This window comes from Betta splendens, chromosome 8 (genome assembly GCF_900634795.4).
Source record: "Betta splendens chromosome 8, fBetSpl5.4, whole genome shotgun sequence".
Taxonomy (NCBI): Eukaryota; Metazoa; Chordata; class Actinopteri; order Anabantiformes; family Osphronemidae; genus Betta; species Betta splendens.
Window position 1 is genome coordinate 3,106,797 of NC_040888.2, and position 17,067 is coordinate 3,123,863.

The following is a 17,067-nucleotide window of genomic DNA, read 5'->3' on the forward strand; positions in this document are numbered from 1 at the left end:
TGTACTGAAGAAGTCCAGTGTCTGGCACATTGTCTCATAAAATCTAATTGGACACTAAAAGAGTTGAACTGGAATACATATTAAAACAAAAGTCTATTTTTTTTTTATTATAGTAGAAACTATGGGTTTAATTTTGTGTGTGTATGTAAAGCTATATTACAAAAGATAAAATCAATTTCAATATTAGAAATATAAATTCTAATAAAAATTTTAACAATGCCGCTAATAAAAATAACACTTTCTATGAAAAACAAAATAATCTGAAATGTTTGAAATTAAATCTTCCACTTATGGTAAAATGGCCACTGGAGAACCATGAATGCAGGTGAAGGAGGCCAAGAAACAAAAAAAGAATAATAAATGCCATAGTTTATTATTATTATTATTATTATTATTATTATTATTATTATTATTATTATTATTATTATTATTATTATTATTATTATCATCATTATTATTATTATTAATAATAATAATAATAATAATAATAATAATAATAATAATAATAATAGTAAATCAATGCCTAAGTAACGAGTGCAACAGGCACCACATCACTACATCAAGGCCTGTTTATCATATAGTCATATATAATCCTTCTTATTTAGTCCTATAAATAATAGAAACAATAACTGTCGATAGTTATTTCCCATATATACGATGATCAAACCTGATCTATATCATTTAACATGGATGTGAACCTGGACGGGGATGGGCCAGTGTTTGGATCTCCATGCGGATGTGACATTTCAGAGAAGAGCGCGGCCGCCATTTTGAGATTTACCTCAGACTCAACACATCACAAACCACGGGAGGAGCGGGTTGAGAGCTACACAGCTCAGGCTAACGTTGCATGACCGGGCACATCCCTCATACGGTATAAGCGCTTAGCTGGAAATGCAACCAAGTGCCGCGTTCCGTCGCTCGTGCTTTTAGGCCTGTGGGGGGAAATTGGTTTATGTCGGGCCGTGGCAACTCTCGTCTGCGCGAACTTCCAAATTAACGCCAGTGCTATTCCGTATTGGAAACTGGTTTGAATGGATAGCTCTTTCCTCCGCTCTCCCCCGGACGGAGGAGCACACGGACTGGGGATATCACAGGCAAAGTTGTTGATTGTGTGTCTATAGCAGATGAGCCTTTGTTTTCAGAGTTGTACCAATATTAGCTGGCTGCCTAGTGTCAGGTAGCTCAACGCTAGCGCTCCTCAGGGCGATTGTTCCTCAAGGTGCAGGTCGCGCTGTGTGTTCTCCTATTGCCCCACATTTCCCGGGGTAAAGCCGGATTTATTTAACTAATTTCCGCGGGCGTCCCTTCTCGGAGCCCCTGTCCATCCATCCCACCCCCGCCGTCAAGCAGCGACTCGCACCCACCAAAGGCGTCGAGATTGGGCGAATAGCGAGCAAATACGTCCGCGTTTCTTTACCCGCTCCCCCGCCGACCTCCCCTCCTCACTCCCCGGCGCTGACAGCGGACAAGGCCGAGGTCGCAACAGAGCAGGCCCTGCCGCCGAGGCTCGACCTGTCCACCCCACCTCCACATCCTAGCACGCCTCACCAGCAGTCCAGAACCCGGTTCCCCGCCGAACCGACGCTGGACAAGGTCGAGGGCAACAAAGATAGCAGGGAGCACCGCATCATAACCACAACAACAACAGCTGCCAACATGAACCACCACCATCACCACACGCAGCAGCAGCAGCAACAGAAAGCCGGCGAGCAGCAGCTCAGTGAGCCGGAGGACATGGAGATGGAAGGTAAGATCGAGTACTACGCTTCTACAACATGCTTGCACGCTATTTAGGCGTCGTAGTGGAAAATGCGTGAAGTTTTATTTGTGCAAGCGGAGTCCAACTTTACTGTAAACACGAAGGCCCGAAGCTAGCTGGGATAGCCGGCTGCGTTTTTGCTGATTGTGCGTCCGTTGCAGCATACTTGTGTGGAGCTGACCTCATTTTGCGTTATAAGCGAATACAGCTTTTATTTTTTTCCCCTATGCTCGTTGTTTTTCGTTGGTTACAAGTGAATCAAGATCGATGTTTATTCACCAAGAGGTTATTAGCCACACAAATCATTCATTCTGGTTGCTCAAAGTAAGGCTAATTCAAAATAAACTGTTAACTGTCGTTTGCTTAGAAGTCGTGAGAGGTCGTTTTCTTCATCGTCGCCGGTTGGTCTTAACTTATAGTTAAATTCTGCAGACCTGTTTACTTCATGTGTGTAAACAGTGGTTGCAAATCTTTGAATTAAGATGGATCCACCGTACGGTGAAATAACATTGCCGCTTGGACTTTAGTGTGAGCTTTGGAGTGGTTTGACAGGAAGCGTCACCGGGGTTCCCTATCAACGTTTTATTCTGCAGATAAACTCACATTTTGGGTTGCTGCTCGAACTGGTAACGTTAAATTGCAGTCTGTTAATAGCCGCTTGATGTAGGAGCTAGCTAGCGGCGTTACGCCTTCCTAAAGCAGTGTTAGCATCGTGTGCTTGCACATTGAATGTGGGCCTGCGGAGTAACTAGCGTTGTTTCTGTTAACTGAAGGGTACGGTCTGTCAGTTTGGCCCTAAAAGGCGAAGATGATACATTTGACAAGTTAACATATTTTGTGAATGCTTTTTGTTCATGTAGTACTTTGTAATGCCATCTGTTTTATTTACATTTTATTCATTGTGTAAAATGCGATGAATACTACCAATTGGACAGCTAACCGTAAGCTAGTCAATTAGCTACAATGCCTACTTAGTCTCGTCTATTCGCTGGCTAGCATGCTAGTTAGCTGAGCGGCTAACGGAGGGGGTGTGTGGCGTTCCAAAATGGTGGCATGTATTTTGCAACGTCCGATTTGGCTTTTGCTCCAGTGTTAGACTTTGAATGTTCTCCTAACGTAACGTTGATTCACATTTTTGATGTGCAGAGGCGTAAGGTACAGACACATTTTCCCCAGGATGGATTTTTAGCTTGTTAGCTAATAATAGTGATTCCAGCTAACGTTAGCGGCCTGTAGATGCAAATGCGGCTAGCGTATGCTCGATAGCTACAAAGCTAACGCAGATGCGTCAATCCTGATTTACACAATTGACCGAGGCTGCTGTAACTAGTTTGGCTAGCTGATCGAGTGCAGGTAATTGTAATCCGCGAGATGGTAATTGCGCTTCTCTGTAGTTATTTATTGGTGTTTCCCAGTGTTTTCTATAAAACGTGCGACTGTGCTGTCAAGTAACGGTAGTCGCCGCTGCGGTAAGCCAGGCCCGCACCGGGGCAGCGCGGGGATTTGCTGCTTCATTGTATTGGAGACCAGCATGGAGCTCGCCATTTTTAATGATCTGTGTTTTTGTTAGTCCGGTGTGGAGCCAGCACCAGCAGTGGTAGCATTATTCACCCTTAACACCGCTATGTCCGCATTTTTACTGAGGTTTCACCGGCGTCAGTTTTGTACTCAGTGTTGTCTTTTGGGAGCTCATCAACATCACTGCGTCATTTAGTCTAGGTTGGATTTACAACGTGAACACACTAGTGCTCGTTATCCACCATCAAACGAGACATAGCTCAATTTTGGTTTTAAGAAAAAAACAAACCAGTCCAGAGCACTTATTTTGTTATTGATTTTATTAGTCACCACTTGTCTTACAAGTAGCAGGTGCACTCATTATTACTTTACATCATTACATCCTGTACTTCATAGTTTCCTCTCTTTTTATCCCCTCCAGCCTACTGCAACATTGCGAGGACACAGAGAGAAGCTGACACAATGCTCACATTTCTTGGTTATAGTACTAACATGCACCTCAATACCTGATTTTCTCTGATATGAGACAGTCATGCTGCTCCACAATCAACATATGTTAATCCTGATGAAGCTTCCAAAAAAGTATAAATTAAGAGTTTAAAACCAACGGCATGGTTGGTAAATGGATGTATTTTCAAATAGGACACACTTGAGACACGCTAGTACGTAATAGTATCAGTATTGTAGTGTTTCTGTTCACCTTGTTTTTAGGGGTGGGTTTTTATGTTGTGGTTCAGATTTGGACACTGCAGCCACCAACATTCAGAGAATAAGAGAAACTGCTCTGAGTGGACTGATTCATCAGATAGCATTGCAGTTTCTTAGTGCAGAGTAATACTAACAGGATTAGACGTTCTGTTCTATCCCCATTGCTGCAGGTTGAAGGCACATCTGGAGTTGCATCTTCCTGACTAGCTAGAGTTGTCCTATAGAGAAAAGTTTCTTTTCTTATTTTTAAATATATTTTAATTGTTGCTGCTATGAGCCGTTATAAGATTAGAACACATTTAACCTCACGTGTGGAGCATTTTTGTATTTATATAAATGGTTTATAGCTTGTTTCCCAGAGGGAAAATATTAGTTCCCAATGTTTTTGAGCAAGGCAAAGCTAAGTGGTTAAGATTGGGCCCATGTTAAATATCATAAAGCATATTTGGTCAAAGTTAGCTACCAGTGAAGGAGGAACAGTCTTGGTTTAACAGACACTACTCCCAAGCTTAGGTATGAAACACTGACGCTTCTCAGAGCTAATAAGATACAATGGCAGTGGGTGGGACAAGAAGTTGTCATGAAGTTGAGTGACAGACCACATTAGCTGAGTGTAATCCACTTGGGAAACAAGGTCAGTGTCCTTAAAGCCCAGGCTGGTAATGTTAACGTGAGACGTACAAGTTTACACCGCTGTATCTGTAAGCTCCGAACAAAAGCAACAGATACACATGAAACCAAGTGAGACAGTCTGACACAGCAACATATTTTGAGTCGTGGGCCTGTTCATGAGTGAACTGATAAGTGCTGTCACATTTTCTGTATTTATTCAGATTCATTCACTCATTTAAAGGCACAAAGCTTCTCTGAGTCAGTCATCATTGTGTTTTGATAGATGAGAATGGACACTGATCTGTCTCATTATTCACCTGGGATGATTGATGTCCTCTCTGCGCGTGTCTTTGTTTAAGCAATGGTTTGCTGCCTAATCCCGCATTGTGTTTGTAATTATCCAGCCTACTGTACTGCTGCTTGGTCTTTGTAAGGCTCACACATCCGTACACTGTTTCCCTCAGTTTGACACACAGACTGGCAAAGGAGGCCTGTCATGCTGTGTCAGCAGAGTACTTCCAGTGTATATAAGAAGAGCTAGCATGATATAGATGATGTACAGCATTGTCACAAAACTGTTTAATAAAAATCATTTATTTATTGGATGACCTCCCTCAAAATTTTCTTCTTACAGCTAAGAAATGATTGTACTGTACAAGCAAAATAATGTAGCAGTATGATTGTTGAATCTGTTTCTTTTTGTATAATCTATCAAAAAGCAGTTTTATGGTTAAATTGTCCCTTAAACACGCGTTTGAGATGCAGATGTTTGTTCCTGATTGGTGAACATGGATGGGAATGTGTACAAATTAAGCAGAATGTTTTTGTGACAGTATCTGGGTGCCACATGTCACTCATTTTGACCCCGTTTCTGACCTGCTTAAGTGAAGTTGTTAGCAATGTAGCGGAGTGAGCCAGCTCACTTTATGGTCTTCACTCTGCTATTTATGCTTCATCCCTGCTATTCATAGAGACTTATCACATTGTCTCTCTCTCTCTGTAAAGCTGGGGACACAGACGACCCTCCAAGAATTCCAGCCAACCCGGTAATCAATGGTAACGTGGCCATGGCAGATGGACACAACGCCACAGAGGAGGACATGGAGGATGGTAAGAAGAACGGCGGCCACAAATAAACACAATTCTTTAGAAGCTTGTGTAATGAATGTAATTATTTAATGTAAAAACACAGATGTTGTTCAGTAAATTTTTGGCACTTCAGATTTACACCTGAAAGTGAATCGATCAGTTTATCTATTTATTTTTAATCAACAGCCATTTTCTGTATATTTCTGAGAGTTACATTTCCCTGTTCATGTCCTTCAGACACCAGTTGGCGGTCAGAGGCAACTTTTCGGTATGTGGTGGAGCGCTTCAGTCGCCTGAGTGAGTCGGTGCTAAGCCCGTCTTGCTTTGTCCGGAACCTTCCATGGAAGATCATGGTGATGCCACGCTTCTATCCTGACCGGCCACACCAGAAGAGTGTGGGCTTTTTCCTGCAGTGTAATGCAGAGTCAGACTCAACGTAGGTGTCTTGGTGGTGTGGAGTTTAAAGGCCATTATAAAAACCTGAGGCACAAATGTGTGAAATGCATGTATTTTATTCTTTTTAGGTCATGGTCATGCCATGCACAGGCCATGCTGAAGATCATCAACTACAAAGATGATGAGAAATCCTTTAGCCGTAGGATTAGTCACCTGTTCTTCCACAAAGAAAATGACTGGGGCTTCTCAAACTTCATGTCCTGGAGTGTAAGTACAGAAGAGGCAATTATGGCAATAGTAACCTGGTTACACCTGGCGCCTGAGTAAATGCCTGCTTATACCAATTGCATCAGTATTGACTTTTTGTGCTGCTTTATTTCAGGATGTGACTGATCCAGAGAGGGGCTTCATTGACGATGACAAAGTCACCTTTGAAGTCTACGTCCAGGCAGATGCCCCACATGGTGTAGCGTATGTAGCTTTCATTTTTTGTGGCCTTTTCTCTCTTTGTCCTGTGATTTTTACAATAGTTCCAGGTTGCATTACTTTTACATACCTTTTTTTTATAAAACATGAAACCTGAAATCACCTTTATTCCTGTAAATAGCTGGGACTCTAAGAAACACACTGGCTATGTTGGACTAAAGAACCAGGGTGCGACCTGCTACATGAATAGCCTGCTACAGACGCTGTTTTTCACCAACCAGCTGAGACGGGTATGGTTTATTTTTTTGCGTACTTCCTGTACATGTAGGCATGTGCAAACAGGAGATTTAGACTTGTTGATTTTTGTCATTATCAAAGTTTAATTTTAGTAACTTTTACTAAATGGTGCATTATTTAATTTAAGAATATTACCTCAACAATAATAATAATATTTATTATTATTATTATTATTATTATTATTATTATTATGCTATTTCTTCTGTATATATGTCTATATGTCTTTGTGCTGTTGCAACATAGTAATTTCCCCATTGCAGGACAATAAAGGTATTCTATTCTATATAAAATCGCGATGAGGTAAATTGTAGTGCAATTCCTTTCTTCTCTTAAAGGCGGTGTACATGATGCCCACAGAAGGAGATGATTCCTCAAAGAGTGTTCCTCTGGCACTACAGAGGGTTTTTTATGAGCTGCAACACAGCGACAAACCTGTTGGCACCAAGAAACTTACAAAGTCTTTTGGGTAAGGTAGATTTAATAGGCAGCTCACCTGACTAACTGACTGATGTACATTTTGTACATAGAATAAGCTCCTTATAGGCTACAAGTGTGTCTGCCCTTCTCCTTTTGAAATAATTAGTATTTTGTTTTATTAGAATTTTGAATACCTCATCTAACTGCTTGTTTTTTTATGTGAAGGTGGGAAACACTAGATAGCTTCATGCAGCATGATGTACAAGAGCTGTGCAGAGTGGTGAGTTGTCTCACTTCTAAAGTGTGATGTGTATGTTCTGTGTGTTTATGTGCCGAGCAATTAACATACACGTACTGTGTGCATGTGTCTCTTCCAGCTACTTGACAATGTGGAGAACAAAATGAAAGGCACTTGTGTTGAGGGAACCATCCCAAAGCTCTTCAGAGGAAAGATGGTGGTATGTTTTTTTTTGTTTTGTTTTTTTTCCCTCTCCCCTTTGCTTAGTGTGTGGAGTTCTTTATAATGTTTAAATACACTCATCTTTGTAATACATGCCATGGCAATGCTTTTCAATCAAAATCACCTTTTTCTCATTCAAATATAATGTCACTGTTAGTCTAATTGCTGTGTGTGGGCTTCTCCCTCCAGTCATATATCCAGTGTAAGCATGTGGACTACCGATCAGAGCGAATAGAGGACTACTATGACATCCAGCTTAGCATAAAAGGAAAGAAGAACAGTGAGTAACGTCGTGGCCTTACTGAAACAAAGTGCTTCCACCTTGTTAACAGTGCAATTACCTCATCTGTGCTCTTTGTATGTTTCTAGTATTCGAATCTTTCAAAGATTACGTTGCAACCGAACAGTTAGACGGCGACAATAAATACGACGCAGGAGAGCATGGCCTGCAGGTAAGTCTTCACACAGGTGGATCCAAGTTGTTGCTTATTTAAAGTTATTTAGAGCTGAGCTCACCATTTGACATGTCATATTTGTATTGCAGGAAGCAGAAAAGGGAGTGAAGTTTCTTACCTTTCCTCCAATCCTTCATCTGCAGTTAATGAGGTTCATGTATGACCCACAGACTGATCAGAACATCAAGATTAATGACAGGTAAACCAATTGCACCACTCCTACGCTTAAGCTTTTTAAAAATTCTGGTTGATTGAGTATTAAGAACCACACAGAGCCTGGTTTTTAGTAGATGATTTCTCGTGGTACTCATGATGCATTAGTGGCTTGTGCTTATCTATCATAATAGTGAAGGTCTGCTCCATAGTATCAAAGGTTAAAGGAGCAGTCTATTTCCAGAAATGGCACTTGAGCCAACACACACTGAACAGCATGCTGTGACCTATCTGCAAAAAGAAGTGAGAAAATGATTCAGCGAGCATTTCCTGCAGGCTGTATCACTAGGTGTAAAGGCTTTTTGGGAGATAATCTGTTGCTTTACCAGTCCATCAACATTATGTTGCACACAGCTATTCAGAATAGCCAATTTCCCTCTGGTGCGTCTCATAAGATCTGAGTCATCCTTGTGATGTTGCACCTGGCCCCCTGAGGGCGCTTTTATGTATGTACACATGTCCAGAGTGTGTGGCTTGTCACTGGCAGTAGCCAACACTTGTACTTGCCTTCATTTGTATGTTTCCGGTCTGACCTTTTCATTTTTATTGTGTGTTCTTCCTTTTTTTAATGTAATTTTTTTTGTGTGCTTTTTGCCTGTCTTTGATAGATTTGAGTTTCCAGATCAGTTACCTCTGGATGAGTTTCTTCAGAAGCCAGACTCTAAGGACCCAGCCAACTACATCCTGCATGCAGTGTTGGTACACAGCGGGGACAACCATGGCGGTCACTACGTCGTCTATCTTAATCCTAAAGGAGACGGCAAAGTGAGTGTCAAGGAACCAATAGTGAGAACATTTTCTTTATACACTTTACAGCAAAAATTCTGTTTGCGTGGGCTTTGGTGAACTTTTAGTAGATATAATTTTTACTTGCACTGGGCCTAAGCAAAGTGAATTTTTATTGTACTAATCACTATTGTGTTCTGCTCAGTGGTGTAAGTTTGATGATGACGTGGTGTCACGATGCACTAAGGAGGAAGCCATAGAGCACAACTATGGTGGACATGATGACGACCTGTCAGTACGCCATTGCACTAACGCCTATATGTTGGTCTACATCCGCGAGTCCAAGCTCAGTAAGTAACGTGCTGATGCCAGAGAACTGTTCTGCTTTTATTTTAATACAATAACAATAACATTACACTTTGTCCTAACGTTTTTGCCTGTTTCTGTTCTAGGTGAGGTGCTCCAACCTATGACTGATGTGGACATCCCTCAGCAGCTGGTGGAACGTCTGCAAGAAGAGAAAAGGGTGGAGGCCCAGAAGAGGAAGGAGCGCCAAGAGGCTCACCTCTACATGCAAGTCCAGGTAGCAACTCAGCACTGATGTTTAAGTTTAAGCCTATGGAGATTGCAAATACAATGTTTAGTTTTCTTAATTGTTACGGTCACTGAAGTCACCTTTTTTTTCTATCACCCACCTCTTGATAGATGGTAACAGAAGACCAGTTTTGTGGTCATCAGGGCAATGACATGTATGATGAGGAGAAAGTGAAGTACACAGTCTTCAAGGTCTTGAAGAGCTCCACTCTGCAAGAATTTGTCCAGAACCTCTCACAGACCATGGTGAGAGTCTCAGATGTGATGTTGACACATTTTGTCATGATGACCTAAAGCATTCTACAAGTCGTGTATTGAATTTTCTGAATCTACCGTGTTTAAGACAGACAGCAAGAATTCTCTTCCCATTTATTGATTAACACCTAACTATGCTGAGTTTGTGCAAATTAAAGAAAAGCAAGGACTTCTAATTGGAACTTCGCCAATTGATTTGTTTCAGGGTTTCCCACAGGATCAGATGAGGCTTTGGCCCATGCAGGCCCGGAGCAATGGAACCAAGCGACCCGCCATGCTTGATTATGAGGCTGACTGCAACAAGTCGGTAAGGATTTTCTTGAAAGACTCTTGAACTCCTGCACTATACCGAGTATGTTGGTTGGTTAATATGTTAAATAAGATTTGTTTTTTTTCTTTGCAGATGATCGACTTGAGTGACAACGAGAACCCCTGGACAATATTCCTGGAGACGGTGGATCCAGAGATGGCATCCAGCGGGGCCACATTACCTAAGTTTGACAAGGATCGTAAGTCCTAGATCCAAACCTACCTACAAAGCCATCAGTGTGTCTTGTGTTTGTACAAATTGAATTTGTGTTGGCTCAGTAATAGTAGTAGTATAGTAGATGGTCTAGAATTGCTTTTTTATTGGCCGTAGTCACGGTTATTACTATTTAGTGTAATGTGGGAAACACTGACTAATGATATATAATAGGAGCAGGTCAACAATTGCCTTTTGTGTGTTAAGTATCTTATTTGTGTCTCTTGCTATACTTGCAAGGATGTGTTTGATGACACAAGATTATCAAAATATTAAACACCTATACCGTTCCTATACATTAAGCAGTTGTTCTTCAGGAGCGAAACTATTCAATTAATCTATTGTCTTGTTTTCTTTTTTTTCTCAAGATGATGTCATGTTGTTCTTGAAGATGTATGACCCAAAAACCAGAAGCTTAAATTATTGTGGACATATCTATACACCTATATCCTGCAAAATAAGTAAGTAACAGCCTCACATTTTTAAGCCTCTCTGGTATCAACTGTGTGCCTTCTCTCGTTCTCTTTTAAGAGACTAATATTTCTGTTTTAATACTTTCTCCTTGTAACTAGGAGATCTGCTACCAGTCATGTGTGAGAGAGCAGGGTTTCAGCAGGAAACTAGCCTTATCCTCTATGAGGTGATCTATTTATAAAGCTGTCTTTTTCTTCTCACTATTCCAACTGCTTCACACTACCTGCATTATCAGACTCTTCTATCTGAAGTAAAAGATTAGTCTCCAAGCGTTCCTTATCACACACTTCACTTTGAAAGTGCTTCAAATGATGCTTTTCATGTTGCAGGAAGTAAAGCCCAATCTAACAGAGCGGATACAGGACTATGATGTCTCGCTGGACAAGGCCCTGGATGAGCTCATGGATGGGGACATCATTGTCTTCCAGAAGTAAGACAAAGTCTATTAAGTTGTATCACAGTAAATTTATATATTTTTATTTTGGCACAGTGTTTAATCCCCTGCATTTCTTCTGAAATGCTACATGACTAGACATGTGTTGCTAATGTATCTGGCAAAGTTTGTGTTAAAGCGTTGAAGGCAACCTTCAAATAGTTTTAGTGGTGATGATGCTGGAAGCGTAGCTGGTTATCAGGATGCCAGGAAACAGATGGGTACATACTACACATCTGCTGAATAATGATACTCTGCTGAATAATTCAGAGCTTGAACGTTAAATGCCTTGATTTCTCTGTACATTAGCTATAAACATTCTAGTGCTGTAACATTGTAACTGGTTCATGTGACTACACGTGAGCTGAATTTATTTACTTGCTACCTTAAGGTAATACAGCGAGACTCACTTTGTGGTATCGAGGCTTTTGACTAGGATTTCGGTTTAAGGATAGTTAAGTTTGGTTAAGGCTATGCTTTTGGTTGTTAGGATAAAGAGAGAAAATGCTTCAATGGGTGAAAAAATACAATTATTATACATTAAGTTTCTTTCCCATCTCTGCTTTCCTGTGTTAACCCCTCACTCTGTTGCTTTATGCCCTCACCTGCTTTGTCTTCCTCAACTTACTTGCTCCACTGCTTTTTCTGGTTTTGCCTTCCCTCCTGTCTTCCTGCTCCTTATCCTTTTTTATCTGCCTTTGTCATACCTGTCTGCACCCTTCACCCTTGTTGTCTCTTCTGTCTCCTCCTGTCAACATGTAACATTGTGCACCTACCTTCTTCCAATCATACAGGGACGACCCAGAGAACGACAGCAGTGAGCTGCCTACAGCTAAGGACTATTTCCGAGATCTCTACCACCGGGTGGATGTCATTTTCTGTGACAAGACCATCCATAACGACCCCGGCTTTGTGGTCACGCTTTCCAACCGCATGAACTATTTTCAGGTATGGTGTCGTCCTGTACTTGCAGTCAAAGCTTTGGCCCATTTTGATATGTTTGTATTACCTCAGATGACAGGACTAAGTTACCTAAATTTATAATAATATTACTTTTTACAACTTTCAAACCTCAAATAACTAAGTCCATGTCATCACGTAGTTTTTATTTGCCAAGTCAAAGTGATTTTATTATTCTATAATACTTCTTAACCAAGACTTATTGGTGTTCAATGCTCTGAGCCCAGTGAAATTTATTCCACATATTTATAGTCTTATTGCGTTGTACAAATGAAGTCTGACAGACCTGTGGCTGTCTTATCTGTTAGGTGGCAAAGACAGTGGCACAGAGGTTGAACACGGACCCCATGCTGCTGCAGTTCTTCAAGTCACAGGGGTAGGAGGCTTGTCTCATTCACACACAGCAAACCAGCAAATGATGTGTAGTTATAACCTTTTTTTTTACTTGTCTATTCTGAATTCATATTAAATTTACCATTGGTAAATGCTGCAACAGAATATTGTATATCACAGCTTTTATCATTGAGCTGAATACTTGCTGTTTTTAGTAGAAGTGTTGCGTAACCTGTCCCCCCTCCACCTGTCATGGTTGTTTTCCTCTTACTCCTCCCACTCCGGCATCCTCATGTCTTCCCCCTCTCTCCCTCTCGTCTCCCTCTGTCCACTTCTCGCTTCCTTTTCACCTCTTTCCTCAACTGTCTGTTTTCCGTCTCCTGCCACCTTCTTTCCTCCCTTTCGTTGTCCTCCCCCCCTGCCTGGTGGTGTGGTGGCTAGGTACAGGGACGGTCCAGGGAATCCTCTCAGACACAACTATGAGGGAACGCTCCGGGACCTTCTGCAATTCTTCAAGCCTCGTCAGCCCAAGAAACTGTACTACCAGCAGGTATTGAAGAGCTGCCATGCAGTGTTTCCTAAATGATTTTTGGTTTTGTGGTTCAAATAGATGTACCAGACTTCATTCAACATTTCTAAATGTTTATACAGAATGGTTGATTGTAGTCAACGCCAAAGGCTAGACAAAATTACAGATTAGCGTATTATCAAATTAGACAAGCTGCCAATTAAGATGTGGCTTATTGAGATGTGGAACACATTGAGTATACCCAGTGTTTCTTGTGTGGACTTATAAGATCTTTAGGATTAAAACTTAATTGCTTTAATGACTTTTTTTCCCCCCCTTCAGTTAAAAATGAAGATAACAGACTTTGAGAACAGGAGGAGTTTTAAATCCATATGGCTCAACAGCCAATTTAGAGAGGAGGTAATGCTCTCACTCACTCTCTTGCTCTCTGTCTCTCTCTCTCCCCCTCTCTTCTCATACATTAAAGCACATTTCCATTTTAGGTTTTTGGATGTTCAGTCAAATGTTTTGTTAGCTCCAGCAGCAACTTGGACTGTGCATGTTTGTTGCAGGAGATCACCCTTTATCCTGACAAGCATGGCTGTGTGAGGGACCTTTTAGAAGAATGTAAAAAGGCAGTGGAGCTCTCTGAGAAAGGCTCCGAGAAGCTCAGGTAATTAGTATGTGTCTGTGGATACTAAGACCACTTGGTCTTTTTAGGTGTGTACGTCACATTCCTGTCTTCACTCAGTTTAGGTCACAGCCTAATCTACAGGTATCAAACATTTTCCTATGACCGGAGACAGGAACGATATTATCCATGAAAAATCGTTGTGGAGAAGTAATTCTTCCATTGCTCTCTGTCTCCCTCTCTCCACCCTCAGGCTATTGGAGATAGTAAGCTATAAAATCATTGGGGTTCACCAGGAGGACGAGCTGCTAGAATGTTTATCTCCTGCTGCCAGTCGCACCTTCAGAATAGAGGTAAGAGACAGATGTCTGTTTTGAATTTCTCTTTGCTTTATACTTGTTAGACAAGGAGTCATTTGCCCTTGTACGTAAAACCACACCTCAGTGATACAAATGGTCCTTGACCACATCCTCGATACAGCTTTGCATTTTTCAAGCACACTTTTAAACTGCTAAAGTATGACATCTGTCACGCTGCATGCTGTCATGAGTCACGTTTACTGTTGTGTATATTTTAAAACTTATGGTCTCTTGTTTTTGTTTTTTCCCTTACACAGGAGATTCCTTTGGACCAAGTGGACTTGGACAAAGACACTGAAATGCTAATCCCAGTTGCTCACTTTCACAAAGAAGTGTTTGGCACCTTTGGGATCCCCTTTTTGCTCAAGATCAGACAGGTGTGTGTGTGGGGGGGTGTCTGTCTATCAGAATGCTTTTATTCGTTTACCAGCCTAATACTTTGTTTATTTCTCTTATTAATTTCCATTTGTAACACTTAAGGGTGAGTCATTTCGAGAGGTGATGAGGAGGATCCAGACCATGCTGGACATACAGGAGAAAGAATTTGAGAAGGTAATTGTATGATAAACAATGTTTTGAAATACATTATAATTGCAGTGGTTGTTTAATGGGTTATTGGGTATTTGAATTTCCAGTTCAAGTTTGCAATTGTGATGATGGGCCGGCATCAGTATATCACTGAAGATGAATATGAGGTCAACCTGAAGGACTTTGAACCACAGCCAGGTATGACTGTAACTGTACAGCGTGTACCTTCCGTCGAATAAATGCATGTCAGGTGTTTTATTCTAGGGCAGCATGCAACATAAACTAGTACTAGCAATAACAATAAAATATCAAAAAAACTGATAGTTGATGAGCATAAAGGTGACCTGTCAATTTCCCCTGCCTCACAGGTAACATGTCCCACCCGCGCCCCTGGCTAGGGTTGGATCATTTCAATAAAGCTCCAAAGAGAGGTCGCTACACCTACCTGGAGAAAGCAATCAAGATCCACAACTAAAGCAGCACGCCCTTCCTCTCTGTCCTCATCCTCCTCCTCCTCCTGCCTTCCTCCCTACCTACCTACGTTAACACACCATAACCACAGACTGTAACCAACCTTGTGTGTGAGTGTGTTTGTGTGAGAGCGTGTGTGGGTGTGTGCTAGTACGTGCGACTTCCTCACTTTTAACACCCTGCCTGGACACCTACAGCTCTACACCGGCACTATGTCTTCAGCGATACAGATGTTGCTGCAGCTGATGGATTATTCTTCAACCACAAAATAAACTGCACCAACCACCTTTTTTGTTTCTTTTTTTTTTTTTTTACCTTCTCCCTCTTTACTTGAGGCCGTTTTGGGGGATTTTAATATAAGTGGAGACCATACTGACAACTTCCTCTCCACTATAGACCTACACTTAATTTTCTTTTCCCACCTGTTTTTAAATTAGTTGTTTGAAGAGGCTTTATGCTGCTGTGTGGAGGGAAGTTGCAGGACTAGCAGGCTGATGAGAAGAGGGAGAGGGGTGCATTTTTTTATTTTTTTCTGAAAACGGCTGCCATCTGAAGTCAACCCGAGGCTCAGTAGTTGCCCTGATGTGTGTATTTTTTCTGCTCCCATCCATTAGTGCAACTAAAACAAGTATTTCCAAGTTTACACTATACTTTTACTTAGTTTGGCTGATGGAAAAATGAATTAATTTTTGTCTCTTTCTGCAGATCTTGTATAATAAAACTCTACAGCATCTGGTTAAAAATAAATGAAAACATTGAGGAACTTTGTCTGTATTTCATCTTGCACGTTGGCACTTAATGTCAGAGGTTTCTTAGCTCAGGACTTGGAAATTGTATGTTGTGGTTTTGAGTTGCTCGGAGACTTAGAAGGGTCACACATCCACGACATTGCCCCCTCTGGTTTTTATTTCCGTCTTGCTCGTTGGTTCATTCCTCCTGGAAACGCAAACGCGCAGCGCTTGGTCCTCTCCCTCAGATCGCTCTCGAAGCCGTTGCCTCCAGGTGGTTGGGAGCAGTAACTGTGCTGTGCTTGGTAGGGAGCTGCAGACACTTAGAGCCCGCAGGCTTGAGGATTGTGTAAAGACAAAACCAGCATTGTAAGAAACACTTTAAGCCCCATGAATTTACTTTTGTTTGTTTTCTTTTAAAGCACAGATGGAATGCTCCCCTCATAGTGCATAGCTGGCTCTGTAAAGACAACATTTAAGAATTGTATATTTAAAATATGACCGTGTAAAATTTAAGAGAAACACGCCTTTGTTGTCAGGTACAGAAGGAGCCAGGTGTTCATATTTCTTGTGTGTAGGTTTTATTTTCTTCTTTTGCGTTCCTGATGTACCATTGATGATTCTTTTTTTCCCTGTTACATTTGGATTTTTTTTCTGTTCAAAACTAATTGCATTGGTTTTGTCTTGTTAAAACGTGCAGTACAAAGATGACCTGCAGAATCACACCTTAATTTGATCTTTTCCAGTTTAAAATCCTCAGTGTAGCAGCAGTGTACGACAACTATTCCTGTATATTGCCTTTTTGCTGGAAAATGTATGTTGAATAAAATTTTCTATAAAAACAAAACCCTCACTCTGCTGCTTGTCCACATCAGTCCACAAGTGTGTAACACCGAGTGGAAACCACAAAATGTTTGTTTGAACTTTCAGCCAATAGATTCTTTAGTAAGTGTAGCCTCAAATTCATATTTAGTCCTACTTCTAAAAATGTAGCAAGTTTAGATTCCAAGCTTTAGAGGTAGATTCTGGGGCATGTGTTTTCTTCTACTTCGCAAGGAACATCTCCATTGTTCTTTTCAGTTATTTTCAATTCTTTTCAGACACACTAGATCTTCTGTAATTAACGGAACCTATTTTTTTTCTGCAGAGCTGTGACTGCGACAGACGCTTGAATGGGCTTTGGATGGACGG

General features: G+C 41.2%; 1 protein-coding gene across 6 annotated transcripts; it reads left to right on the forward strand.

Annotated features, from left to right (window-relative positions):
• Nucleotides 1-1,276: 1,276 nt before the first annotated feature.
• Nucleotides 1,277-16,723, forward strand: usp7 (ubiquitin specific peptidase 7 (herpes virus-associated)). Of its 6 annotated transcripts, none has more exons than XM_029159711.3 (31): nucleotides 1,277-1,750; nucleotides 5,606-5,710; nucleotides 5,927-6,125; nucleotides 6,214-6,352; nucleotides 6,468-6,556; nucleotides 6,693-6,801; nucleotides 7,144-7,274; nucleotides 7,451-7,505; nucleotides 7,603-7,683; nucleotides 7,875-7,965; nucleotides 8,055-8,137; nucleotides 8,230-8,339; nucleotides 8,962-9,139; nucleotides 9,285-9,429; nucleotides 9,532-9,662; nucleotides 9,785-9,919; nucleotides 10,134-10,235; nucleotides 10,332-10,437; nucleotides 10,820-10,912; nucleotides 11,024-11,091; nucleotides 11,255-11,355; nucleotides 12,153-12,306; nucleotides 12,627-12,694; nucleotides 13,093-13,201; nucleotides 13,502-13,579; nucleotides 13,732-13,832; nucleotides 14,044-14,143; nucleotides 14,407-14,526; nucleotides 14,630-14,701; nucleotides 14,785-14,875; nucleotides 15,046-16,723. In XM_029159711.3, the coding sequence occupies exons 1-31, from the start codon at nucleotides 1,660-1,662 to the stop codon at nucleotides 15,150-15,152; spliced, it is 3,342 nt and encodes a 1,113-aa protein (XP_029015544.1). In that variant the 5' UTR covers nucleotides 1,277-1,659; the 3' UTR covers nucleotides 15,153-16,723. The 6 variants fall into 6 exon arrangements, with proteins under 6 accessions (XP_029015544.1, XP_029015545.1, XP_029015546.1 ...); XM_029159712.3 differs by having other exon boundaries at nucleotides 1,513-1,750; nucleotides 13,099-13,201; XM_029159713.3 differs by having other exon boundaries at nucleotides 1,513-1,750; nucleotides 8,962-9,118.
• The last annotated feature ends 344 nt before the right edge of the window (nucleotides 16,724-17,067 follow it).

Excerpts from the sequence above, each read along its gene's own strand:
- usp7 (XM_029159711.3), top strand. The coding sequence starts at position 1,660 with ATGAACCACCACCATCACCACACGCAGCAGCAGCAGCAACAGAAAGCC. Across the intron at positions 7,966-8,054 it reads CATAAAAGGAAAGAAGAACA|TATTCGAATCTTTCAAAGAT; the intron begins GTGAGTAACGTC and ends GTATGTTTCTAG. Across the intron at positions 14,702-14,784 it reads AGGAGAAAGAATTTGAGAAG|TTCAAGTTTGCAATTGTGAT; the intron begins GTAATTGTATGA and ends TTGAATTTCCAG.